Source organism: Psammomys obesus, unplaced genomic scaffold, assembly GCF_907164565.1.
Source record: "Psammomys obesus unplaced genomic scaffold, mPsaObe1.curated_primary_1811, whole genome shotgun sequence".
Taxonomy (NCBI): domain Eukaryota; kingdom Metazoa; phylum Chordata; class Mammalia; order Rodentia; family Muridae; genus Psammomys; species Psammomys obesus.
The window spans coordinates 1,207,867-1,233,578 of record NW_026596101.1 but is presented as its reverse complement, the minus strand read 5'-3'; the positions used below and the strand labels follow the sequence as shown (position 1 = coordinate 1,233,578).

Below are 25,712 nucleotides of genomic sequence, written 5' to 3'. Positions count from 1 at the left end.
GTTGCATGTATCGTACCCATAACAGGTTTTCTGCCAGAGCAGTATCCTCTCTTAACTGCTGAGCCACTTCTCCAGCCTGGATACTCATTTGAAGCCAGTCTGGGATACATAAGATCATGTCTAACACAAACAAACAAACAAACAAACAGAAAACGTTTGTTTTATAAAGGAATTAGAACTGTGAAACTGAGAAAGTAACCCAAGGGCTGAGCATCAAGATCATATTTAGGTATATTGTTAGCTGAGTGTTGATGGTGCTTGCCTGTAAACCCTGCCTTCACGAGGCCGAGGCAGGAAGACTGCAGGTTGAAGGCAACCACCTTGGCCATATAATGGGTTTCAAGCTAACTTAGTCTACAGAGTGAGGACAGATGGACAGAGAGACAGACAGACAGACAGACACACACACACACAGATTGTTGGTGCTATAAATAGCCTTTCAGTTATTTTGCTTTAAAAAAACAAACAAACCTGTTTTGTTAGAAGCAAATTATGTATTCACAAATGAAATAATTTAATGGCTGATATTTACTTTAATTTCCTACAACAAAAACAGCAACAAGACAGATAAAATAATTTTCTGGACAGGGAAGAATTGAGCAGGAGATTGGCATATGTTGATTAATGACAAACATTTTTGCAAACATTTAAAATAACTTTTTTTTTTTTTTTTTTTTTTTTTTTTTAAGGAGCAGTCCAGGCTGTTCTCAAACCCGGAATCCTAGGTTAGCTTATCTTCTGGCATTTGCCTGCTGGCAAGAGCTGGAAAATCATTTAAAGAAAAAAAGAGCAAGGCAGTTTCCAAACGACTTCAATAAATAGGATGATGAGAGAGCACTCTATATCGGCAGGGATGTGCAGAGGAGCGGTGAGAGGCCAGGGCCGTTTGCAACGCCGTTTTAATACTTGCAGCTCTTGTCACTGTGGCTGCCAGCACTAACTCAGTCCCCGTCGATTCCCTGCTCTCTTCTCTGCTTCTCTCCAATGGTTCCCGCCGTACCCCCGCCGGCGGCCGCGGTGGTTTAGCCCGGCTTCCCCCGGGGAAACCCCTTGGGCGGAGCGCGGCCTCCCCGCCGTGAGACCACTTGGATCCCTCCGCGTCAGGGGTGGACGGGGGACTTGTGGGCCGGGCACGAACCCCGGGCTCCGATTGGCCGCGACGGGAGTAAACATCCGGAGAGATGGGGCGGGGCCGGAAGTCGAAGAAGAAGGCGGTGGCTGAGTCGGTTCAGGAGGGTTTTAGAGCCGGAGTCCAAGCCTCAGGTGGCATGGGCTGGGTGAAGGCGCCCTGAGGGGACGCGAGCCTGTGCATGGCGGGCGCTCGGGCCGGCGCCGCCGCCTCGGCGGGGTCCGCCGCCTCTTCGGGCAACCCGCCGCCTCAGGAGCCGGGGCTCTGGGAGCTGCTGGAAGAGTTCTCCCGGGCTCAGTACCGGGCCAAGGACGGCGGTGGGACGAGCGGTTCTAAGGTGAGCCCCAGGGGTGCAGAGACCTGGAACTGGTCCCGGTCCTGAGTTACTGAGGGAAGACTGTGTTGAGGGATGGGAGGGGAGCTGGAAGGAAACCTCCTAGGAGAGGAACTTATTCAGGATGTGTACTCGGAGAGCAAGGATCCGGCTTAACCCTAAAGAGGAGGACCGAGGCTCTTTGCCTTGATCTTTTCTTTTTTTTTTTTTTGGGGGGGGGGGGGGGGGAAGGTTTGCTTTGGACTAGGGGTTTGGAGGTCAAGGGTCGGAGCCTGTGGGCCAGGTGCAAAGGTTAGACAGTAGGAACTAGAGAAGATTGCTACCCTTTATGAACCTAGAAGGGGTTGTCAACAGGTACCCCCCGCCCCAAATCTAAGTAAAAATGGGTAAAGACTCGTCTAGACCAGAGGTCAGAGTAGGAGCCTGGAGTAGCGGGGCGTTATGGAGCCCGGAGAGCAGCTGAGTGTGTCGCCTCCTTATAAGGTGCCAGCATGAGTTAGGCCCTTCCTTTTCCTTCCCTTTCCTGTAGAACAAGAAGACAACCCACACTCCCTTTCTGTTCCTTTTATCAGAAGTGTCTGTCATTGTCGTCCCCTCCAGCCCGGGAAGTTCCCTCCACTCTAATCGCTGGGCCTGGAAAGCTGCTGGTCTGGTTGAGGCATACTGGCCTCAGCACTGATAGACCCTACCCCTTCTCGTTTTACCCCTTCTCATTCCACCCCTTCTCATTCCCAGGCTGGCAGCTTGAGCATTATGTTTGCTCATATGGATTTGTCTCTATCCTGGGCCATAAAACTGGTGTGGCTCCAGAGGCTACCTAGGGGCTAGGACATAGGTGACTTCTTCTATAGTCTCTGAGGTAACCTAGAAAAGACCAGTAATGGTGGGGTATTATCGCTGCAGATAACCAAGTGTCTTTCAGATTATTATTGGCATCATGTGGGGCACTTGTTAAATACGAAGATGTCTTGTCTTAGGTTCTATTAAGTCACAATTTCTGGGGAGGCAGACCCTAGAATCTGTAATGTGTGTTTGTTCACATAGGCCTTAGATCTGTTATGGTATCCCAACCAAGGCCAGGCGTGCACTCCTGATCTTCCTGTCTTCCCCTTCCCAAGTGATGGGGTTACAGGTGTGCACCCTCGTGCTTGGTTTATGTGGTGCTGGAGATTAAACACAGGTTTGTGTGTGTCAGGCAAGTCCTCTACCAGCTGAGCTACATCACCAATCTTGTCTGTCTTGAGACATGGTCTTTCTGTGTGGTTCTGGCTTGGCCTCACAGTTATTATGTATTCCAGCATGGCTTGTAACTAATGATCCTCCTGCCTTAGCCTTGCACGTACTGCTAACAGGTGTGAGCCACCCCACCTGACTTCAGGGAGAGTCTTTTGAGTGGTTATAGGAGGTATGTGATGTTGCTGGGTCTCACTTCCCTCTTAACAGCCCTGAAGACTAGGGTTTTATAAGTTCAACCTTACTTTAACCACAGCTGGTCTCAGTACTGCTCCAGGCTTCGCGGTCTCTTGCAAAGTTCTTCATGTGTTTCAGGTTGTAAGCTTTTCTACTGGTGGGCGTTTTGCTGAACTGTGAACAAAAGGAGTAAGTTTAGAGGGAGCCTTCCCTTCAGTTTTATAAGCAGATGGTATGTAAGGAGGGAGCTGTCTGCAGCTTTTATTGATTTTGCTGACTAGAGCTGCTTTATTTTTGTAGGAGTTGTTGAGAGACATGGTCTTGCTATATACATACATATATACGTGTGTGTGACACACACATATCTTAGATTGGCTTTGAACTCAGCATCCTCCTGCCTCAGCACCCCATGTGCTAGGATTGCAGGTGTGTACCACCATGCCTGGCTGACTGGGGCTTCAAATCTTAGTCTGGGGCTGTAGAACAAAAAAGAATGTGGTGTCAAAGGAACATAATGTGTTAATACTATTATAGTAACCTACAGCAAGAGTTACGGGGTTTTTGTTGTTTTGGTTTTTTTTTTTTTAAAGACAAAGTCTCACTATGTAGCCCAGCCTGGCTTTGAATTATTAACCTTCTGCTTCAGCCTTTCATGTGCTGGGATAACAGGTATGTGCCACTCTCTCCAGTGTTAACTACACACAGTCTTACATGCAGTGTGGATGGATGGGTTTAGGTATTCTGACCACATAATGAGTTAACATAGAAGGGCCTGTGGCCCAGCATCATGTTTCTTTACAACATTAAATGGTAATCACAAAAGCCCTTGTTGCCTACTCCCAGTGGCCTCCTTGTGTCATGGGCTGCTTAATTCTCATGACCTCAGAACCCAAGAATCCTCTTCATGCTCAAGTCTCCTTCTCTGTGCAGATTGAACGCATCGAGAAGAGATGTTTGGAGCTATTTGGCCGCGACTACTGTTTCAGCGTGATTCCAAATGTGAATGGTGATATCTGCAGCCACTACCCCCGCCACATCGTATTCCTGGAGTATGAGAGTTCTGAGAAAGAGAAAGACACGTGAGCATCCTGTGACCAGTGTGTGCATGTCTGGCAGACCTTAGAGGCTCCTCCTCAGGGTCAGGAAACTGGGCAGGGCACACTCACCTTCCCCAGGTGGTGTTGATTTACCGGCATCTTTATTTAAGGGTTTGAATTTGATTGGCAAGGTATCGAAGCGCTGCATAGAACGAGAAGTGGAGGGGTCATATCCCTGAATTTCTCTTTCACTCTATTCAACTTTGTTGACCTAAGACAACAGACATACTTCACTTGTCTGAACAACCTCAGTGTCGTCTTTGTCTTTAGTAGGTGTAGTTAAAAGGAATGATGACATATCAAGATAGACTATATTTTATTGAGGTAGGGTATCATGTAGCCTGAATTGGTCATGAGCTTACTCTATAGCCAAAAGAATGATCTTTAACTTCTGATCTTCCTGCTGCCACCACCTAAGTGCTAGCATTACAGGCTAGTGCCACCATGCCCAGCTTTCAAGACAGGCTTAAGACTGTTTATCATGTATGTATCTTAAGAACCTAGGTCTAGAGTCACACTGCTTGACTTGATATCCTGGTTGTTCATTTTCTGACTGTGTAGCTAACCCTAGGCAAGTTATTCATTCTCTTTGTCCTCAGTTTTTCATTGGTAATTCCAGGCTTCCTCATAATTAAGGCTTGCAGGGACTAATTATAATTCTAAAAAAGTGGCTAGTACAAGCCTGATGTGTTTGTTGTAAGAATTAAAAATAAGAGCCACCATGTACACTGAGGTCTCACTCAGACTTCAGTGCTTTGCATAGAGTAACAGTTCATAGCAGAGCAGACTTTTGAAGCACCTGATACAGGAATAGCTCATTAAGTAGTCAGTAAAGGGTAATGGTTCTTTGGCATGGATAATTATGAACAACACCGAGGCTCCATGTTTGCTCAAGTTCCCTGCCTGCAGCCTGGTATGGTGGTGCACGCCTGTAATCCCAGCACTCAGGGAGGCAGAGGCAGGTGGATTTCTGTGAGTTTGAGTCAAGCCTGGTCTTCAAAGCGAGTCCAGGACAGCCAAGGCTACAGAGAAGAAACCTTGTCTTAAAAAACAGTATCAGTGCTTTTCATCAATTACCCCTATGCATAAACGAAGGTTATAGATTTTAGGATCCCCTCTTGGGCCTTCTAAACCAGTTTCCACATTCTTTATTCTGAGACCTTCCTAGATGCCTTATATTCTGTAGCCAGATGTGGAGAGAGATGGTTTACAAGCAGATGAACATCATGGTCAGAGGAGCTTAAGAATGAAGCCTTTGTTTCCTTATGTGTGAAGAGATATCTAGAAGAGTGCCCATCTGTTGATGTTTGTGAGAAATTAGGATATTACTCCTCTGTGAAGTTCCCAGAACTGGTATCACATCCTCCCCAGGCATTTTCAATTCTAAAGGGCTGTGCTTTGCTACAGCACCTTTCTTAGTTCTCTTTCTAACTTCCTTGCAAGGGTAGGGAAACTTAGCCTTTTATAGTCTCTTAAGCCTCAGTCAGTCAGTCTGTATCTTTCTCTTCTTACTTATTCTCAATCACTCATTACCAACATTGTCATCAGTGTAACCAAGGCTGGCCTTGAACTCATGAGCCTACATGGTAGCAGGAGAGAACTGACTACCATCATCTTGACTTCAAGGTAAGTCTGATACAAGCCTGAACTGAATGAGATCCTGTGTTGAGGGGGAAGTGATTATTTCTTGATTGTCCTCTGCTTGTCATGAGTTAGGATTTCACATACCAACTTATTGCCCATTGACATCCTGTATTTCACCTATGAAAATTATAGTATAACCCCTATTCTACAGAGGAAAAAAACTGAAGACCAGAGAGGCAATTTCCTTTTACCCAAGAGTCAGTCTGCAGAGTTATTCCCCTCTGTCTGTCCATCCTTTCTTTACTGCCACTTTGTCCATGAGGGTCTCACTTTCCAGGAAAGAACACTATGCATGCAGCCCTAGATGAGTTTTGTGTGTGTGAGAAACCCAGGGCCTTGAACAATTTTTAAATTATGTATGTTTCTGTGTGTGTATATGTATGCAGGTGCCAATGAAGACCAGAGAATTTCAGTCCCTGCCAGAGCTGGAGCTCTAGGTGGTTGTGGACTTATTAGTGTGAATGCTGGGAACTGAACTTAGGTACTCTGGAAGAGCAGCATATGCTCTTTATCATGAATCTATCTCTCAGGCTCCCCTTTTTCTTTTTCTTTCTTTCTTTCTTTCTTTTTTTTTTTTTTTGGTAGGGTTTCTCTGTAGTCTTGGCTGTCCTGGACCTCAATCTGTAGACAAATTGGCCTTGAACTAACAGATCTGCCTGCTTCTGCCTCCCTAGTACTTGGATTAAAGGCATGTACCACCACCAGGCTCCACTTTTTTTTTTTTTTAGCTGGGATCTTGGCTATGAATTGTTCAAGGCTGACTTTGAACTTAGAGTCCTCTTACCTTATATAGCTAGAATTACAAGGATGTGTCAGCCTGCTTTAGAGTTTGTAGTTACTTTTCACTTCTTGCATGGTCATTACATTATATTGAAGTGCCTTTTAGTTGGCAATGACTATTTGTTGAAGGAAAGCGTTTGGGTGTAATTGGATAGGATTTATGACTGCATGCTTCTTAAGTATTAATGCGACTCTAATGAGACTAAGCAGGATATAACTAGATTTAGGAAGTAGCTTGGTCTACTTAATAAACCCCCCCCCCCCCAATTCTGCCCATCCTCTCTTCAGGAAGGACAGAGGGTTTTCTCTGAATGTTTGCTGAGTTGCTTCTGCATTGTGGGCCTCAAGAATCTAATGGGTGAAGCCCCACTGGTGAAATGCTCATCCTTGGGTCTGATGGGTGTGAATAAGCAAGACAATCTATAAAGAGCCTGAGCTAGGGAAAAGTACAGTGAGGGTAGAAGAGAATAGTGCTTAAAACTGGCCTCTAGCTGGAACTACTGGTTCACTCTGGAGGTAAAGATAGGATTGCTGTTTCAGGCCAGCCCATAGCGTGAAATGGTCTAAAAATAAACAAACAAATAAACAGATAAATAAATAAATCAAGGGCCAGTGAGATGTCTAAGCAGATAAAAAGCTGCTCTTTTACAATCCTGACAACCTGAATTTAATCCCTGAACCCATGTTAACAAAACAGATATGGGTACTCAACATCTGTAATCCTAGCACTCCGATACGAAGACAAAAAAAATTTACCAGAAACTCAATTATGCAGCATAGTGGCAAAAATAACAAGAGACCCTTCCTCAAAAACAAGGTAGTAGAAGAACCACTTCCTCAAAATTGTCCTCTGACCTCCATGCACCATGGTGTATGCCCATCCTCTGTCCAATTAAATAATTCAATTAAATAACACCAAAGGAGGGGATTAGGCATTTACCTCAGACAGGCCCTAGGTTCAGTCCCCAGCAGCAAATAAATAGCAAAGGAATTCTCGTGTTTGTATTTATTTTTTCTTCCCCTGCCCTTCCTCCCCCCACAAATAAATAAGTTTTTAAAAGGCTTTAGAAAAATAAACACAAGGCTAGGTGGCAACAGTACATGCCTTTAATCCAGCATTTGGGAGGCAGAGGCAAGTGAATCTCTGAGTTCTAAGCCAACCTGGTCTACAGAGTGAGCTTCAGGACAGCCAGAGCTATACAAAGAAACCCTGTATGAAAACAAAGAAACAAACAGAAACCCAGAAAGGGAAGGAGGGAGGGAGGGAGAGAGAGAGAGAGAGAGAGAGAGAGAGAGAGAGAGAGAAAATATTGTTGCGACATCAATTTAGATAAGTTTTCTTAAATATGTATGACATTCCTCTGAACCTCTGAGCCATCTCTCCAGGCCCCTTGTATGACATTCATAAACTAAGTTGTTTATTCCCCCCCCATATACCCAGTCTTTCTGCCTCTGCCTCAAGAATAATGGGATTGTGATCATTATCACACCATTCTTTAAGAAGAATTTTGTGAGCAAATGATATTCATGACTAACAACCAATTAAATAATTCAATTAAATAACACCAAAGGAGAGAACTAGACATTTATCTCAAGACAGGCTGTAGGTTCAGTCCCCAGCAGCAAACACATAGCAAAGGAAGTTTCACTACCTAGTTGTAGACACAAATGTGTCTACAGTGTTCATTCAGGTATGGTCATAGGCCAGACAATTCACTGGCAGGTAACAGATAAAAACAGGAACTAGTGAAAAGGCAGAAAGGGAACTGGTTCTTTGAGTAGTGGCCAGGCAGCTAAGCCATGATCTAGCCTAATAGAAAATGAATGTCTTTACAATTAAAAAAACAAAACCTCAGAATCTAGGCATAATCCCAGTCCTTGGGAGGCTGAGGCAGGATTTCGAGCCTGGAATACGTAGTTGAGACTCTTTTTCTCAATAGCAGCAGCAGAGAAATCAGTTCAGAGGTTAAGTGTTGGTGCTGTCTCTATCGGTGATGTGTGTGTGTAGCGGTTATTTTTATAAGGCAGGATCTTTCATTTTGTTGCACAGGCGGCCTAGAACTCCTGCTTCAGCCTTCTGTGCTAGTTTTAGGAGAATTTACTAAACGCAGGAGCTCAACCTAGGAGAATCAAGATACAAGGTTTTTGTTTTGCTTTTGGTTTTTGAGCTAGGATATCACGTAACCCAAGCTGGCCTTGAATAGTATAGTCAAGATGACTGAATTCCTGACCCTCTCCACATAAGTTCTGGTGTTACAAGTGTGCATTACCATGCCCAGTTCTGTTTTTTTCTGACCTAAAAAAAAGTGTGAGTGTGTATGTGTGGTGTAGATGCAGATTGGGAGTGGTGCGCATGTACCTGTACCCAAGCATGAAGACCAGAGAACATTGTATGTTCATCCAGCACTCTGCCTTATTCTTTTGAAGAAAAGTCTGTCCCTGAATGACGGATCTCATTTCCCAGCTATGCTGGCAATCGGTAAGCCCCATCAGTCCTCCTGCCCTGCCCCCAACAATTATGGGGTTACAGGGGCATATGAATTATCATGCCCAGCAGCCCAGCATGGTGGCACACACCTTTTAATCCCAGCACTGTGGGAGGCAGAGGCAGGCAGATCTCTAAGTTCAAGGCCAGCCAAGGCTACACTGAGAAACCTTGTTTGAAAAACCACACCAAAACAAAAATGGTCATGCCCAGCTTGTTAAGGTACTAGGGTCCAAAGTTGGGCCCTCAAAGTTGTTTGTGCAGTATGTGCTCTTAACCACTAAGCAGCCTCCCCACCACCCTGCTTTTCCGTTTGTTTTCAAGACAGGGTCTCATATAGCCCAGGTTAGCTGTATACTCAATGTAGTTAAGGCTTGACCTCCAGATTCACCTGCCTCTGCTTCCTATGTTCTGGGGTTGGGTCCAGACAGAGCTGCTGTGAATAGCTGAGAGGCCAGTGCAGCTGGCAAGGCTTGAGAAAAGGGCACAGTGACCAGGTAGTTGGAAAGCTGGCACTGGGAGACGTGCCATATAGTCTGTTTGATATTCCTGCAATTTAGTGATGCACTTGTTTTGGACTAGGTGCCTTTATATAGCGTAGAGAAACTGAGGCAGGGAGAGCAGCAGCATCCAGCTTCTCAGCTTGAGGATTTGCCAGTGAGTCAGTGCCATCCTACCTGTGGGTACTTGAAAAAAAGCACCCTGGCCTCATAAAGTTTGTTCTTCCTCTTCATCCAAAGGAAAAAAAATTCCATTAAAACAAATTACATCTGAAGGGGCTAGAGAAATGGCCAAGGAGTTAAGAGCATTGGCTGTTTTTCCAAAGGACTCCGTTTAGATTCCCAGCACTCCCATGGCAGTCCACAACTGTAATTCCAGTTCCAAGGGATCTGACACGCAGACAGACATTCAGGCAGAATACCAATGTACATAAATTGATGATAATATATGTGCCACCATGTCCAGCTTTTTTTTTAAAAAATTACATCTTAAATCTAACCTCCCAGAAAAATAAACCATGGGGTGGTTGACTTCTTAAACCAACTTGGTTCTTTTTTTTGTAGAGCAAATAGCTGATTTAACTGGAAGTGAGAAAGGCTACCAAGAGTTAAAGGGTCTCCTAGGAGAGATTCCCCCCAACCCCCAACTACTTGTTTGTTTTTCATGATCACTAAACTAGCATTTGTTTGAAGAGACATTCCCTCCCCCCCCCCCCCCCCCGTACACACCTTTATTTTTAGATTCTGGGAATTGAACCTAGGGCCTCATATGGTGGGAAAATACCATAACCACAAAGTTATATTTTAAATTTTTATTTATGGCTGTGTTCATATATGATGTGGGAGGTGGGGCATTGAGGTACAAGTCACAGGAAAACATGAAGCCAGCTCTTTTTTTGTGTGTGTATGGGGTCCTTGGATTGAACTCGGGTAGTCAGGGTTGCCTGGCAAGAACTTTTACCTGCTGTGAAATATCTCACTAGCCCTTATTTTGAGACAGTTTTGCCAAATTTTGTAGGGTGACTATGACCTCACTCCATAGCTCAGACAGAACTTAGATTTCACAGTTAGAAGCCAGCATGACATATGTAGGGAAAACTAGTTAGGGGGGGAAAAAAAAGACAAAAGCTTGATACACCTACAACACCAACAAAAACACTCATAGCTGACCTTCTGTGTGAGACAGGGTGTCACACAGCCCAGGCTGGCCTCAGGCTAAGCTTCCACCTTCAGTCTAAGCACTGAAATTGCTGCAGTGCAACGCCATGCCAGCTCTCCAACTGCTCGGTTGTAGGAAAATATATAAAGGCTCCTGCCTAAGAACCATAGCTGGAGATTATAATTGCTATTAAGTGGAAGCCTCTGAACTTGAATTCAAGGAGTTTAAAAAAAAAATTCATCAGGGCTCTTGCAATCGTGAATTCACAGCAGCTGTGACTTGAGTTTCTCTGTGTAGCCCTGGCTGCCCTGGAACTTGCTCCATAGACCAGGCTGGCCTGTAACCTCAGAAGTTTCTTCCAAGTACTGGGACTAAAGGCATCCACCACCATGTCTTGTTTTGGTTCTTGAAGACAGGGTCTTCTGTGACCTGGAACTCACTATGTGGATCAGCCTGGCTTTGAACTGTGGCCGTCCTTCTGCCCTTGCCTCCTGAATGCTGAGACAACAGGCTAAGACTGTGCTTGTATTATCTATATTACCATCCTGAGTCACTTAACAGGGAGCCACAGATGCATAAGTGTCACTAACTTACCCCTCCTGAAACAGTGTTGAGGTACATTTTCCCTAAGGAGCTGTGTGATAGCAGGCTCATTTGAGGGGTTAGGATATGGAAGGGAAGAATCTTTCTGTAAGGCCAGCACAAAGCTCAGTCTGTCAAGGAGAACCCTTGCTGCCTTCTGAATGCTCACTGTACAGCTGACTTTCTTCTTGTTCATATGTGTGGTGTGTGTGTGTAAATAGTTACCTGTGCATGTAAGTGTCTATGGAGGCACTATAACTTTATCTTTTGAGGCAAGGTCTCATTAAGCCTGGCACTCACCAGGTAGCCTGGCTGGCTAATGGGATCCTCCTGTGTGTTTGGTTATAGGGCAGTGTTGTTTGGATCTGGTGTAGCTTGCTGGAGCTCATTTCCTTGGAATTTTTCGTTTGTTTGGATTTGATTTGGGGTTTTCTGTGTGCTTTGTGTTTTGAGGTAAAATCTCATGTTGTGACTAAGGCTGGCCTGAACGCTGTGTAGCTCAGGCCAGCTACACAGCCTTTTTGCATGGGCTGAGATGACAAACCTGCACCACCACACCTAGCTAACTTAATTTGGCTTTCACTTTTATCACTGGGAGGGCTCTTAAATCAGGGTGACTTGGATTTTAATACTTACAATTAGCAGCTTTTTCTTTTCCTGAAAAATTCAACTTCTCAGTGATTTGAAATTTAAGAATAATAGTATTTACTAAATTTTCAGTGACTAAAACTTGGAATAGTGGAGCATGTGTGAGATCTTAGCACTTGAGAAGCTGAGCTAGAAGGCTTGCTACAAAGTCAAGGCTAGCTTGGGCTACATAATTTAAGACTAGCCTAGGCTACACAGTGAATTCAAGGTCTGCCTCAGCTATATAGTAAACAGAGAACTCCGGAGAGTCTTGTACAAGTATAGGCCTCCTTTGTGTCTTTGTGAACTGACACCTGCATGCGTGCCTAGCTTACCTCTTCCTTCTGCCTGTGTGTTAGGTTCCAGAGCACTGTGCAGGTGAGCAGGCTGCAAGATCTCATCAATCGCAGCAAGATGGCCAGGTGCAGAGGACGGTTTGTTTGCCCAGTGATCCTGTTCAAAGGCAAGGTAAGGCCCACTCACAGCCTCGCTTTCTGTCCTCTGTCCTTGTAAAGCCTTTGTTTCCATACAGCCAAAGGCAGGATAGTTGGTTGTTGGATACCTGGTGGTATGGGAAATAGACCAGTTCTGACTAGAGGAAGACAGAGCCTCCCTACCACATGCTATAGAGCTAGATGCCTAGGTCAGATCCTGGGACTTACTGCCTGTATATGGCCTCAGTTTATTCTACAAGCTTGCATCATTGGTTTACAGAGTAAATTAAATTAGATAATATTCTGCTGTTTGTGCCTTCTTTCAGTCATGTGATTAGCCAAGTACTTATTGAATGTGTACTTTGTCACAGGACTTAAGATATATCATTCTGTAAAGCAGACAAAAGTCCCAACCCTTGCAATTCATGTGCTCAGCATGACTGCCAGGGTAGCCACAGTGGATCTCTTTATCTGCCTTTACCATCCTTTAGTTCAGAGTGGTTAAATAAGTTGACCAAGTTTACACAGCCAGAGAACTAGGATTTGAGTCAGGCATGGCAGTGCACAGTTGTAATCTCAATCATAGAGGCAGGAGGATCAGGAGTTCGTGGTCAGCTTTCTGTCTTATACAGAAGAATGAGAAATACATTTGTCTTGACCTCCGAGCGTTTGTCCTGACCATTTGATGTGAACTTGCAAATGTGTCAGTGTGGAGACATTGATCTAATTTTCAGCTCTGAGCTAAAGCAAAGACCTGAGTGGTGCATTGTCTTTTGGGAAATACCAAGCAACTCCTGATTTTTTTGTTTGTTTAAAGACAGGGTCTTGCTCAGTAGCCCAGGCTCTCCTTAAACTCAGAGCATTCCTCCCGCTTCACCCTCCCTGAGTTCTGGGATATTCTTTAAGCTTCCATCAGCATTCCCTCCCATCCCCAGGATCAGTTTTCGCCTCATGCCTTAAGAACGTGGCAGGTTAAAATACTTCAAAAGGTAAGACTTCAGATCTACTCTATCAATGGATTATGAAATCTTAGCAAATAAATTTTCTCTACTTGTCAGGTCTGTAATGCAAGGAGAAAAAAACTAAAAGTAGTCTCCTACTTCAGCCTCTTAAGTGCTGGGACTAGAGGCCTGAGCCACCAAGTTCGGCATTTATTTAATGTGTGGGCATGTGTGACCTATGTGTGCGCATAAGGGCTTGGAAGCTAGGAGTCAGTGGTTGAATGGTGTTTCTCAATCCCTTTCACCTTATTTTTCTGAGACAGTATCTCTTGAAACTGGAGTGGACCCATTCAGTGGTGCTCCCTGGCCAGTCAGCTCTGGCTATATGCTGTTTCCACCTTATAGCCCTAGGAATGTAGGTGTGCACTGCCACACCTGATTTTTTATGTGGGTTTGGGGGACCCAAACTTAAGTTCTCATACTTGCACAAGGACTTTACCAACTATTTTTTCTTTGAGACAGGATCTCACTTTTTGTAGCCCAAATTGGCCTTAACCCCCATCCTCTAGTATCCAATTCCAAATGTCTTCCCAAAGATTTCAAACCTCCACTGCTACACCCAACAGTTGACAGTTTCAGCTGGTTTTGGGGATGTTGTTAGCCCCCGCCATAGTGCTTTCTGCTTAGACCAGAAGGAAATGCAGTCCTAACCCTTCTCTATGGGTTTCTGGAACAGAGTGTATAAGCAGGGATTGGCACATAAATATATGCTCTGTGGGAAGATGCTATCCTGGAGTAGTAATGGTCCCCTGGCAGGGCACTGGGAGACAGTAAGGTGCTGCTTGAAGCTCAAACACGGGAGAGCAGGCCACGTCTCCAAGAACACACCCAGCCTGCCTCAAGTGATACCCGGCTGCTTATGTTTTATCTGTTCTCACCCCCAGCAAGAGCCAGACAGTTTACCTACTGGTTCCCACCTGCACCCATTTCATGCAGCAGCCAGCTTGTTACTTCTGTTACCTTATAGAAAGATGAGGACCCTATAGTAAACAGTATTTTGTAATCTTTATTTAAGATTTATTTATTACTTATACAACATTCTGCCTGCACACCAGATCTTAACTATAGATGGTTCTGAACCACCATGTGGTTGACTGGGAATTGAACTCAGGACCTTCGGAAGAATAGCAAGTGTTCTTAACCTCTGAGCCATTTCCCCGTATTTTTTAGGAAACCCACTTTATACTACCAGATTGCATGACCCATTCAGAAAGGAACTCCAACTGTTCCTAACCTTTTCTCTCATTGCGTTGAGGCAGTTCTCCCAGCCTTCAGCCAAATTAGATTACCATTCTTTCATGTCAGTAGGTATCTCCCCTTCCCTTTGACACACTACTAGATTTCAACAAACTAAAGACATAGCCTTAAAATTAAGTAATGGGGGTTATAGCCAACAAGATGGCTCAGTAGCTAAAGAAATGTGCCCACTGTATAAGCCTGGCAACCTGAGTTTGATCTTTGGAACTCACATAAAAATAGATGGAGAGAACTAATCAAAATTGTCCTTTGATACACACTGTGGCATGTATTATCCATAAACACACACATCATGCAGATATACACAGTCTTTTTAAAGAAAGATATTATTGCTTGGCTTTTGGAATTCCAACTCTCAAAATCATGCCTTCTATGATAAAGAAAAATAAGAGTATGTAAGTAAGAAGGTGGGGATTTAGTTTAAGGGTAGAGCACTGTCCTAGCATAGGACCCTAGTACAGGGTCCTGGCTTCCATCTCCTACTCCCCCTGTTTTGTTTTGTTTTTTAAAGCAGCCCAGTAATCTCTATTATATATTTCCTTGATTGATTTTGGGGGTTTGTTTTGGATTTTTGTTTTGGGACAGGGTCTATGTCGCCCTGGCTGTCCTAGAACTTGCTATGTAGACCAGGCTGACTTTGAACTCAGAGATCTGCTTACCTTTGCCTCCTGAGCATTGGAATTAAAGGTGTGCACTGAGATTCTTTGAAAATTTTTGTTTTATTGGTTGGGTTTTTGTTTTGCTTTTGACATAGTCTTTTGAAGCCTAGGCTGGCCTCAAACCCACCTTGTAACTTCTGCTGGCCTTGAATTTCTGATGCCGTCTCTGGTCTTAAGTGCTGAGATTACAGCAACATACCAGCATGACTGCTGCAATAATTTCTTTGAAAAACTTAACATCACAAGTATTTATCTTTTCATTACTCCCCTCAGTATAAAAGTTGCTCTCTATGCTAAAAAGTTTCAAATTAGTAGTTAACAAGCCCTTGGAGGTATGTGTGTTTGGGCCAGATCGCAGCCTGCCCCTCATTGTATGACTCTTTACATCTCTTACCTTCCCTGAGCCAGTTTTCCCTTTCTTCATCATGAAGTCGTAGTCGCCCCTGCTGCCTACCATGCTGGCCTATGGCCTTATGAGAGTTCAGTGAGAATATAGACTCATTTGTCAGGACTCTGCCCAGTACCTGGTATACGTGTACATCCTCCAAGTCTTACTCATCGTTGAAAGTAATACTGCTGGGATTGGGAGGGAATGAGGGAGAGGGCTACAGCTGCGTTACAAAATGAATAAACTGTAATTAATATAAAAAATAAAAATGTAATTAAAAAATGTAAAAGCTATTAAAAAAAGAAGAAAGTAATAGTGCTACCTTGAATTTAAGAGAGAGACTCCTTTGGTACGTCTGCAGGCGATAAGTTCTAGGCATCCTTCAGGTGATGGCGGTGTTCTCAACGCTGGTGAGCACCTGACATTCATAAAATCTGCATGCTTCAGAAATCTTCTGATCCTGAAAATGCTGTTTGTCCCCCAGCACATTTGCAGGTCGGCCACACTGGCTGGATGGGGAGAGCTGTATGGACGCTCTGGATACAACTATTTTTTCTCAGGTGAATACTGACTGAACAGCCTTTTGTGGGTCTAAGAGTGGAAACCTAGTCAGAGGGACTAGTCCTGCCGTGGCCACAGTGGTATGAGGAGAAGGTACGATCAAGCATGGTAGAGGCTGGAGCCCTCCTCTCAGCAGAAAGAAGAATTCACTTCAGAGAAAAGCAGCCTGCCACACAGAGGGCAGGTGGTCTTGACAGAAACATGAGGGCTGAACCTGGGAAAGGGGCAGGTTGGCTTCATCTGCACTTGTCCCTGCAAGGATGCCACCAGCCTCAGTGCTGACAGACTGGTTTCTCTGGCAGGGGGAACAGATGATACCTGGGCAAATGTGGAAGATGTCACAGAAGAGGACAGTGGTCTTCGGTCAGTGTGGGTTTACTGTGGGTAGGAACTTGGGTGTTGGGGAATGGTTGGCAGGTTGGTTGGTAGCAGCCATGTTCTTCTGTCAGTGGGTATTCATCTCCATAGATAAGTAGATTGGCTCTTTGCCCCTCTCTTTCAACTGTGTCCCCAAAATAGCACTGTTGAAGTCCACCCAGTAGCTTCATCAAAACACTGTTGGATACCCGAGCAGTCGGCAGCCAGGATCACAGACATGATGACCTCAAGGTTTCTGTGCCACAGGACTAAGGTTGGCCCTAGATGTCTTTGTTTAGAGCCCTAACAGTAGCAATATGCAGCTGTTCTGCCAAGTATGAACCTGCCGGGTATCACTTAACACACCTGGCTCTGAATTACAGGGTTGGGGTAAAATCCTCATGTAACCACTATATCCCACAAGTATCCTTTTTTTTTTTTTTTTTTTTCTTCTCTGGGTGTGTGTGTTTGTGGGGTTCAGGGAGAAGAGCATTTGAGATGGTCTCATAAAACCACAATGGGTGGCTCTGTTTTTTGGCTTTTTGAAACAAGATCTCATGTAGTCCAGCCTGGCTTTGAACTTCCCATGTAGCCAAAGGTCCTGGTTCTGTCACCATTTCCTAAGTCTTAGGACTATAAACATGCAGCACTGTGCTCATTTAAAGGGAAAAACGGGCTGGTTCACACTCTGCTCTTTCAAATGATCTTTAATGAACAAGACTACAAACTTTCTTTGTGTGGTTTTTGCCACTAGGAAAGTCTTTAGCTGACATCCAGCATCTCTGGAATGCACATGAGCACCCTAGAAAGATCAGCTGCCCAAATTATGGCTCAGGTACTTTGCTGTGCCCAGGTTCTGCAATGGGCTTTGAAAGCAGCAGTAGCTCTGGCTTGTGCTCAAGAATGTTTGGCTTCCCCCGAGGTCAGGTGACCTCTGCCTTGGCCAGGTCATCTACAGCATACAGCTCTTAGTGAGGCAACTGACTGCTGGCAGTGACCAAGCAGCAGGCATTAAAAACACATTGCAATGCCTGTTCCTGTTTACTCTTTCCCTACTGCTATATCTTCATGGCTGACCAGAAAGTAGCTTGAGAATTTGAAGGGGTGTTTTTGTTTTTGTTTCCCCTTTTGCTTCATAGGCCTGTAAGTGGAAAGAATTCACTTACCTAGTTTTTCACAATCAGTTGGTCAAATCGCCCTAAAAAGTTTTTATCTAAAAGTTGAAGAATTTTGATTTGTTATATTCATAAGGCATATGGCTAGAAATGATCCTAAATGGAATGAAAAAAGGAAGATGGAGATGAACTCTAATGGAAGTGTAAAGAGCCTCAGCCACCAGCTCGATGCCTTTTAGAACTGAGATTATCTTCAGTCTTCTGGCTTAAATGTCAAGCAGTACAGAAAGCTCTTTCCCACTCTGGCTGCAAATTGCTCTTCTTTGAAACATGTCCCAAGATAGGGATAATCTCTTGGAAAGTCATCACCCCACCCCCTCTAGCTCTGACTTCTGGAGAACCGAACACAGGTTTTCCTCCGTACTTCCTAAAATAGCTCCCTACCCCATACTGCAGTGAGTCAGCATGGATCTCAACCTCTTTCTCTGGCCATTTATTTCAGAAGTGGCGACACACACCTTTTTGATAAGGTGAGAGGCTGTGATATCAAGCTGCTTCGATACCTGTCAGTCAAGTACATCTGTGACCTGATGGTGGAGAACAAGAAGGTGAAGTTTGGCATGAAGTGAGTATAGGGTATCTGCCAGGAAGCAGGCTTGTGCTTTGTGTTGACAATTTGCAGGGCTGGTACACACTGTGTGGCCATCCTGACATGATGGGCTGGTGTGAGGGCCGTCTCTGCAGCCTCTCACTGCCTCTGGAAAGAGCCCTGTGCAGTGGGTCCTGATGTCCCCTCACATACACGTATGTGTATGTGCTGGTGCACATGCACTGGAGGCCAAAGACTGATGTCAGACGTCTTCTCTGGTCATACTCCACCTGATTTTCAAGGCAGGAGTCTTTCAGTAAACCTGGAGCTCACCAGTTCAGCTGGCCTGGTTGGCTAGAAAGCCAACTGTCTCCTGTCTCAGCCATCTTCCCAGCCCCTGTTAGTTGTTTTTGTGGGAGTTTATTTTGATTTTTGTTATTTTTCTTTTCTTTTTTTCTTTTCTTTTTTTTTTTTTTTTTAAATAGGATCTTGAAATATAGCATCCAGGTCATATTCCTTAAACTCACTCTGTAGCCCACACTGGCTTTGAATTTGTGAGGATGCTCTTGGCTCAGCTTCCCAAACCCTGGGATGACAGGTGTGCAACTACTCTCAGCTACATGTTCCGTGTTTAGGAGTGGCCTTTGGAGGTAGAGAAGTCCTTCCTACTGTCCGGCTCTGTCCCACCCCCAGGACCAAGAGTGGATGTGCCTCATGCCTCCATGGAGCTGATGATATGGAAGGTTATCCTCCAACCCTTGGGTACTGGTTGAGGCCTGCTGTTTTGTTAGAGTAAAAAAGAGCTCTCTTATTTGAATTGTTCAAGTGGGGACAGGGAAACATTCTTAATTGCTTGCTGCTGAGGGTGTCATTCCTAAATCTGAAGGACAGCTTTTAGCAAAAGTTCATTTTAAGAAATTGTAACACTCATTTGGGAAACAGGTATGTGTGTGTGTCTGTGTGTGTGTGTTGGGATGCCATAACACATATCCCTGTCTTGTAGTGTAACCTCCTCTGAGAAGGTGGACAAAGCCCAGCGCTATGCAGACTTCACTCTCCTCTCTATCCCATATCCAGGTAGGAGACCAGGGTCAAACTCTCTGTGCCTAGGGGTCCTGGGAACTGTCTGGGAGGAGCTGTGTCAGGCAGCATGGACACTTGGACCCTAGGTCAAAGCAGGCAGGCTTGAGAGTCCTACAGGGCCCTTCAGAGTTGTATGTTTATCCAGGGAGTGGTGGTCAGGGATGGGCCCTGGTCTCGGTACTCATGAACCACAATCTTGAGAAAGTTAACTCTCCTCTGTGCTTCAGGTCCCTTCAGGTAGCAGTTGGAAAAGTTTAACTCAGGCATTTGTTATAAAGACTAGATCTTGCATATCCATATGGTCTATGCACGTACAAGGAAATGACATTTCGGTACTCTGTCAGTCATCACTCAAATGCTACTCTGGCCCATGTGGTGTGTGCCTTCTCATGTATGTCCAGAACTGTTTGGGGATATCACCTCAGACAATGCTGTTCAAGGAACAGCAAAACAAAAAGTGTTCTGTCATCAGTAATTGCACAGCAACCTGTATTGCAGGCCACTTTCGTATCTACAGAGCAACTTTACCTGTCTGCCACATAGACCTCTATGTCTATGGCCAGGCTGTGTTCTCACACTGGAAACTGGTGCAGGGTAACTAGTTCCCCACTATCCCTGCCTGGTCACTGAACATCAGTGCTAGGCTTTGTGGATCACAGTAAGGAGTACCTTCCTCCTTGAAACCTTTTCTGCTTCTCAGTACTGCCATCTTCAGTCTGGGCTTGGGCCTTATGTCCTAGTGTCAGAGACACATGGCTAGTAGTGAGGGTGGGCTGCTGTAGCCTCTCACAGAACTGTAAGGTTGGCATCCTTAAAGTAAGAGCGCATCCTCATCAGACAGCCAATGCTCTTCAGACCCACTCTTCCTCTGTGCCATCCCATGACACTTTTCTGCCAGCTCAGTGTTTGCTGCTCTGTGGGACTAGCTGTGATTCCTGCCTTTGGCAATAGGTTCCCTTGAACAAGCCCCCAAGTTCACTGAGCATCATTTCCATCTTTTGTAACATGGGAAGAGTGACACATTTCAGAATGAAGTGGGAGAGTCAGCCCTAATAACTCTTCAAATTATGGTTCTTAATGAGGAGTTGATGGGAAGAAAGGCTCTTGAGACCTTTGTCTTGACTAAGAGCAATTTATGGGCTGGTGTAAGTTACAAAAGATGCCACTGGGCTTAGACAGTGCTGGCAAATGGTCTTTCTTCAGAAGTGCCCACTCCTCACTTGATGCCTTTGCATTCTGTGCTAAGAGCAGTCATTGGCTCTATAAGTACTTTTCAGACCTAGGACCCTCCTCCCACGAGAGGCTACTGGGGAACCAAAGAATGGTAGAGCATGAGAATAGATAGGCCCAAACTCCACTGCACAAGACTTAAGCAGTTTCCTTTGAAGTGAGTTGTTACTCTCCCCTACTTTTTGCCTTTACTGTCTTGCCCACTAGTGGATTCAAAAGCTTTTTGTAGTCTGTTTTAATTTTGTCATTTTCTCACAAAAACACTGTGTGCATCGTAGGCTTCATCATAAATCGGCCTGAGGCCTGTGGTGTCTGTCCAGCAGTCAGAGTTTCAAAAAGCAGAACACTTCATGGTGCCGAAAGAGATAATTGCTGCCTCCTCTTAGCCAAAGCTCATAAGCTCAAACCTCTGTCTGATAGTTATAACCGTTCTTTCTCCTATTGAGGCACCCTGAAATAGGCTGAAGTATTATGACTAAAGGCTATCTACTGACTTCTCCGTCAGCTTTAAGCCTAGGAGATTAGTATGTGAAACGAAAGCCAACTTGGACTCACGGGATGAGACCTCACCTTCCTCTCCACATAGACCCTCTTTTTCCCTGAGGCAAGCCCAGGGGTTGCTGTAGAATTCCCTGGGAATTTAGCCTCTGACCTCTCATAGGATTAAGAATTTGTTATCTTTCACAATCTCACTGGAATTGGTGTAGCCAAAGCCATGTTACATGCATTAGCTAAAAAACTCAGAGTAACTCTAAGAAGCTGTTCCTCAAGTGCCTTCCCCACTACCCTGTGACCCTGTGACTTAATGACACAGGAGCCCACTGACTACTCAGTGAAGTGGGGGCAAGCCTCATCTCTAACCAGGGCTGCTGGCTGCTGTTGCTGAGCACGGTGGTGTACCCAGGAGGCAGAGGCAGGTATGTCAGTGAGTTCAAGGCTAGCATGGTCTGCATAGATAGTCCCATCTAGGATAGCCTAAGCTACATAGCTCCTGCCTCAAAAAAAAAAAAAAAAAAAAAAAAAAAGCTGGTTGGCCAAGCCAACTCCTGTCACAGGAGCTGTGATGTCAGTTATGTGTTGCCATTTGAATGTTATAGGTACACTAGCAGCTATACAACTGGCTATACTGTTTCATATGTATTGTTGCATTTCAGTCCAAAACAGCCATCCTGCAAGTAGGAAAACCAGGGCTTTATGACATTTCCCAACTTATTTCCAGTCATAGATTTGGGTAAAACTGCACTTTGAGGTTGGGCTTGATTTCAGAGCCTCTTCTCTGCACAGCTCTTCTCTGTTGCCGGGGTCTTGCCTGGCAGAGTTTCTTAGGAGTCTGAATGATGGAGAAAGTGCCTTCACCCACTGGGTTGGCAGTAGTGATGTGCATTGAGCACTTGTCAGCTTGCAGGCACTGTCCATGTCTCTCTGGAGTAAGGACATGCAGCCCTCTCTGAAACCTGTAGTTTGGGATTGCTACCCCCATTTTGGAAGAAGATACCACCCTTTCTGTAAGAAAGTGGACTCCTGCTGTGTGAGCACCACCTTTATCTGCTGGGGTTGGTACTAAAAACCTGTAGGATAAAGAGCCCTGCAATGAGAGAGGCATCACTGGTGACCAGGGATCACATATAGTGTGAGGATAATTAGGACCTTGTATAGCTGGAAATAGTGATGCCAAGAGCTTGCTCTGGCTCTTGAGTTCATCCTTCCAGTCAGCTTCAGCCTGCCCAGAACCACCAGAGTAGAAGCTGGGTGAGTGCGTCGCTCCCAAGTTCTCTAGCACCTAGGGTGGAAGGTGGCCAGGAGTAAGTCTCAGCAGCTTTTTCACCAGGGTAGGAAATGCTGTAACTTTGCCTTCTTTTCCAGGCTGTGAATTCTTCAAGGAATATAGGGATCGGGATTACATGGCTGAAGGGCTCATATTTAACTGGAAGCAGGTATGGGTAACAATATTCAACCATGTTTCTTTGTAACAGGATATCACAAAGAGCTAGTCATCTTTCCAGGGATAATTCTACCCTTTTGTTGTGCCTGAGTTAGTCTCACCACTTGTTTCTCTTCCCTGCTGCTTGCATGTATGTGTTAATGTCTCACAGCACGCCCTTTCCTCTCCCCATTTCTCATGGCTGCCTCTCCGTAAAGGAATGTCCTCAAAGCCAAGTTAGGAAGGCCCTTCCTCTGAAGGACCGCTCTGAAGACTGGAAGCAGCATTGTTTGTTTGGGCACCATGGGAGCCTCCAGAGGCTGTGTGCAGCTTGCTATTCTTGCTAGCAGCTTAGAATACCTCTGTATCTGACAGATAAACTTCTTTCAACCTCAGTGACCTGATCACTTTGCTTTTTAAACTATCAATTCCAGAGTACCCCAAGCATCTGGCCCGGAGGAGGCAAGCACTTTGGAAGGCTATCCTACCTTTGATGGACACAGCTTTAGGGCTAGGATCTGTTGCCACAACTACATTTGCTAGCCAATTTCATCTCACAGTGTCATTCTGTCCTTAGGACTACGTTGATGCCCCATTGAACATCCCTGACTTCCTGACTCACTCTCTGAACATTGACTGGAGCCAGTATCAGGTGAGGGGGCCTGATCACGCAGGCAGGATGAGGGGATGGTGTGACCAAGGGATCCTGTTGCTTATCCTTTGAGACCGTTGTGCAAATGTTGTGGTGTTGTGTTCTGACATCCCACATCCCAGACAAAGAGGAACTGCTTGTTTTGAAACGTCTTTATTTGTACTTTTTTGGACACAAGGTCTTATTGTATAGCCCTAGTAGACCATCTGGCCAGCCTTGAACTCAAAGCTCCTCCTGAGCACTGGGATTAAAGGTGTGCAACATCACTTACAGCTTTGCTTACCTGCTTCTGACCCAGAGAGTTAGTCTTCCAAATGTAACTCAGTGCTTTGTGTCCACCAGGGGGATCTGTTTTCAGGGGACCTCACAAAGTCTACTTTCCACATCTGGCCTTAGCAGGGTTTTTTTGTTTTTTTGTTTTTTTTATGTGTTCTGTTAGAGGAAATGCAGAGCTGCCTGACCTCATTTGACTGCAGAAACCTTAACGATGGAGCTGGCTCTCCACACGGTTTAACCCTCGCCAGCTGACAGCTGTTGGGAGTCTCTCTTGCTGCTTGCCTTACAGGACAAGTAGCTCTTCTGCCACCTTTCCCACATCCTGTTCTGTTGCCTGGCCTCCCTCTTCTCAGCTTCCTCCTGTCTGGCTGACACCTTGCCCTTCAGGATTTGGCTCTGTGTCCACTTCAGGAAGACTTTCCTGATTTGCCTCCTCTCCCCATTTCTGATGCCTGCATCTACCTTCCCATTAATCCCCTGGATGTATCATGGAATTTTCCACTGTGCTTGTAGTCACTGGTTCAGATTGTTGATCTGGGAGCTCCATGAGGACAGAGGACCCACAGCTTGTGTATCTCCTTCCCATGCCCCTACACAGAAGGCCAGGAGTTAGGGGCACATTCCTATCATCCCTTACTTAGGATCATTCCAAGTGTGAGGCTAGCCTGGACTATTTAGAAGACTGTGTCCCAAGCCACCCAGCCTGCCTCCCTACCACTTTCATTTGTGCCCTGGATTGAATAATTCCTACACAGCCTTAAGTTTTCTTTTCCTCAGACCTGCCTTGCCTGCCTGTGTCTTAGGCAACTGAAGGACCTCTTTCTCCTGTGTGTGACACCAAGGAAGTAAGGACTGAATTTGTCTTAACCTCAATTCTCTTCTGCCTTGTGGATTCCTGGGACTTGAACTTAGGTCATCAGACTTGGTGGCAAGTTCCTCCCTGGCGTGGATTTATCTCCTCTCTGAATAGCCCTAATCACAGCTTAGATGGTCAGGCAGTGGAACCTATGCAGAAGGGAGATGTCAGGAGTCCCCCTACACGAGTGTTTCTGTAAGAGAACCATCAGAGAGGGAAAAGCGGCAGGTGCTATTCATTATGATCTGAAGAATAGGCTTGTGGGGTCCTGCACCCTGTGCTGTGGTTCAGATTTAATGACCAAGGGGAGCCTGCAAGCTGCTCAGTTTGTTGTGTGCAGAGCTCTCAGATGGCCTCTACCCTAAGCTGCTCCTCTTCTATTCTCTCTGGAGCTGCTTGTTTTCCGTATAGATGCCGATTAGATGTGATGAACTACTCACTATATAGGGGTGACGGGGGGGGGGGGGTTGTGTGCTGGTCCTAAGACTGTCTCCTCTAGGGAGGAAGAAAGGAAGAGCTCTGCTGAGTAGTTGGAGGAGCCGCAGTTGGGCTCCTTGGCCTTGAGCAGACCTTTCTTTCCCTAGGGTTAGCATCCCTATCCTAGGCCTCATTAGGATCCCTGAGCATAAGAGTTCTCTGAGCAGGCATGCTGGAGTGCCTTCATGGCAGTGAGAAGGGGGCTAATGGCCAGCTGGTTTCAGAGCATGGACACTGATGTGATTCCAAGCACGATGGTGGCAGGATGCCATGTCAAAGGAAGGCTTCCTTGAATGAAGCGGTCAGTTTATCTCATTGGGTCTCCTCATGCCACCTTCAGGCAGGAGTGTGCTCTGTCCTCTCTGCATGTTAGCTTGGGGGTCCCTAATTCTCGAATACTACACCTCATTGGGTGATGTTAACTGTCATTGACTCCACTTTGCACTCACTTTTCTCTGCTCCTCAAGGCTTTGCATGATACGTGGGATGAGCATCAAGGGCAGACCTAGGTTTTTAGCATTTTACCAGGCCCTTTCATTCAGTAGTTCCCTCAGATTTTTGTTGTTTCTTACTCCCCTGTAAACCTTGGAGTCTGGTGGTACTAGGCCCATCCCTCAACTCTGCTTGTGTGGCTTTGGGCCTTCCCAGTGCAGCCCTCCCCACAGATACCTAGACCCAGCCCTGGGAACATGCTGTCTCTTTCTGATCAAAGTCTCCTTTAGATCTGCACTGCTTGGTGCTCTGCAGAGCCCAGGCCTTGGTGCCTGCCCTCCCCGTGCTGCTGCTGTCTTCACAGCAAACCTAACCTCAGGTTTCCTGCTGTATGGCTCCTATCCTCACTCCACACAATCCCAGCTCAGAGGAGATCTCTTGGCAATAGTGTGTCTGACATGTTGAGCCAGATCCAAAAAAGAGACCCCCTCATACTTTTTGCTGGTAATGCTTTTATTAGTGCAATGCTGTAGCAGGTCTCTGGAGCTGCTGAAAGTGGGTCAGAACTCTCTGGGGGCGTGGGAGGGTCAGGTAAATGAGTCTGCTTTAAATTCCTGGGAAAACCATTGCAATTACAGGTGCCGTGTTCTCCTCCCCCCCCCCCCCCGCCCCGGGGG

At 45.6% G+C, this 25,712-nt stretch overlaps 1 protein-coding gene across 4 annotated transcripts in view; it reads left to right on the top strand.

Moving 5' to 3' along the window:
• The first annotated feature begins 1,189 nt into the window (after positions 1 to 1,189).
• Positions 1,190 to 25,712, top strand: part of Mtmr14 (myotubularin related protein 14) — a 41,992-nt gene continuing 17,469 nt past the window's right edge. For 2 of the 4 annotated variants that reach the window (XM_055628492.1, XM_055628491.1), the window contains exons 1-9: positions 1,190 to 1,466; positions 3,804 to 3,952; positions 12,107 to 12,215; positions 15,971 to 16,046; positions 16,350 to 16,410; positions 18,022 to 18,144; positions 19,112 to 19,185; positions 22,285 to 22,355; positions 22,920 to 22,994. In XM_055628492.1, the coding sequence (XP_055484467.1) occupies positions 1,311 to 1,466; positions 3,804 to 3,952; positions 12,107 to 12,215; positions 15,971 to 16,046; positions 16,350 to 16,410; positions 18,022 to 18,144; positions 19,112 to 19,185; positions 22,285 to 22,355; positions 22,920 to 22,994 (894 nt within the window). In that variant the 5' untranslated portion in view covers positions 1,190 to 1,310. Of the gene's footprint in view, positions 1,467 to 3,803; positions 3,953 to 12,106; positions 12,216 to 15,970; positions 16,047 to 16,349; positions 16,411 to 18,021; positions 18,145 to 18,593; positions 18,852 to 19,111; positions 19,186 to 22,284; positions 22,356 to 22,919; positions 22,995 to 25,712 lie in introns of those variants that run through there. The other 2 variants (XM_055628494.1, XM_055628493.1) reach the window with 2 other exon arrangements.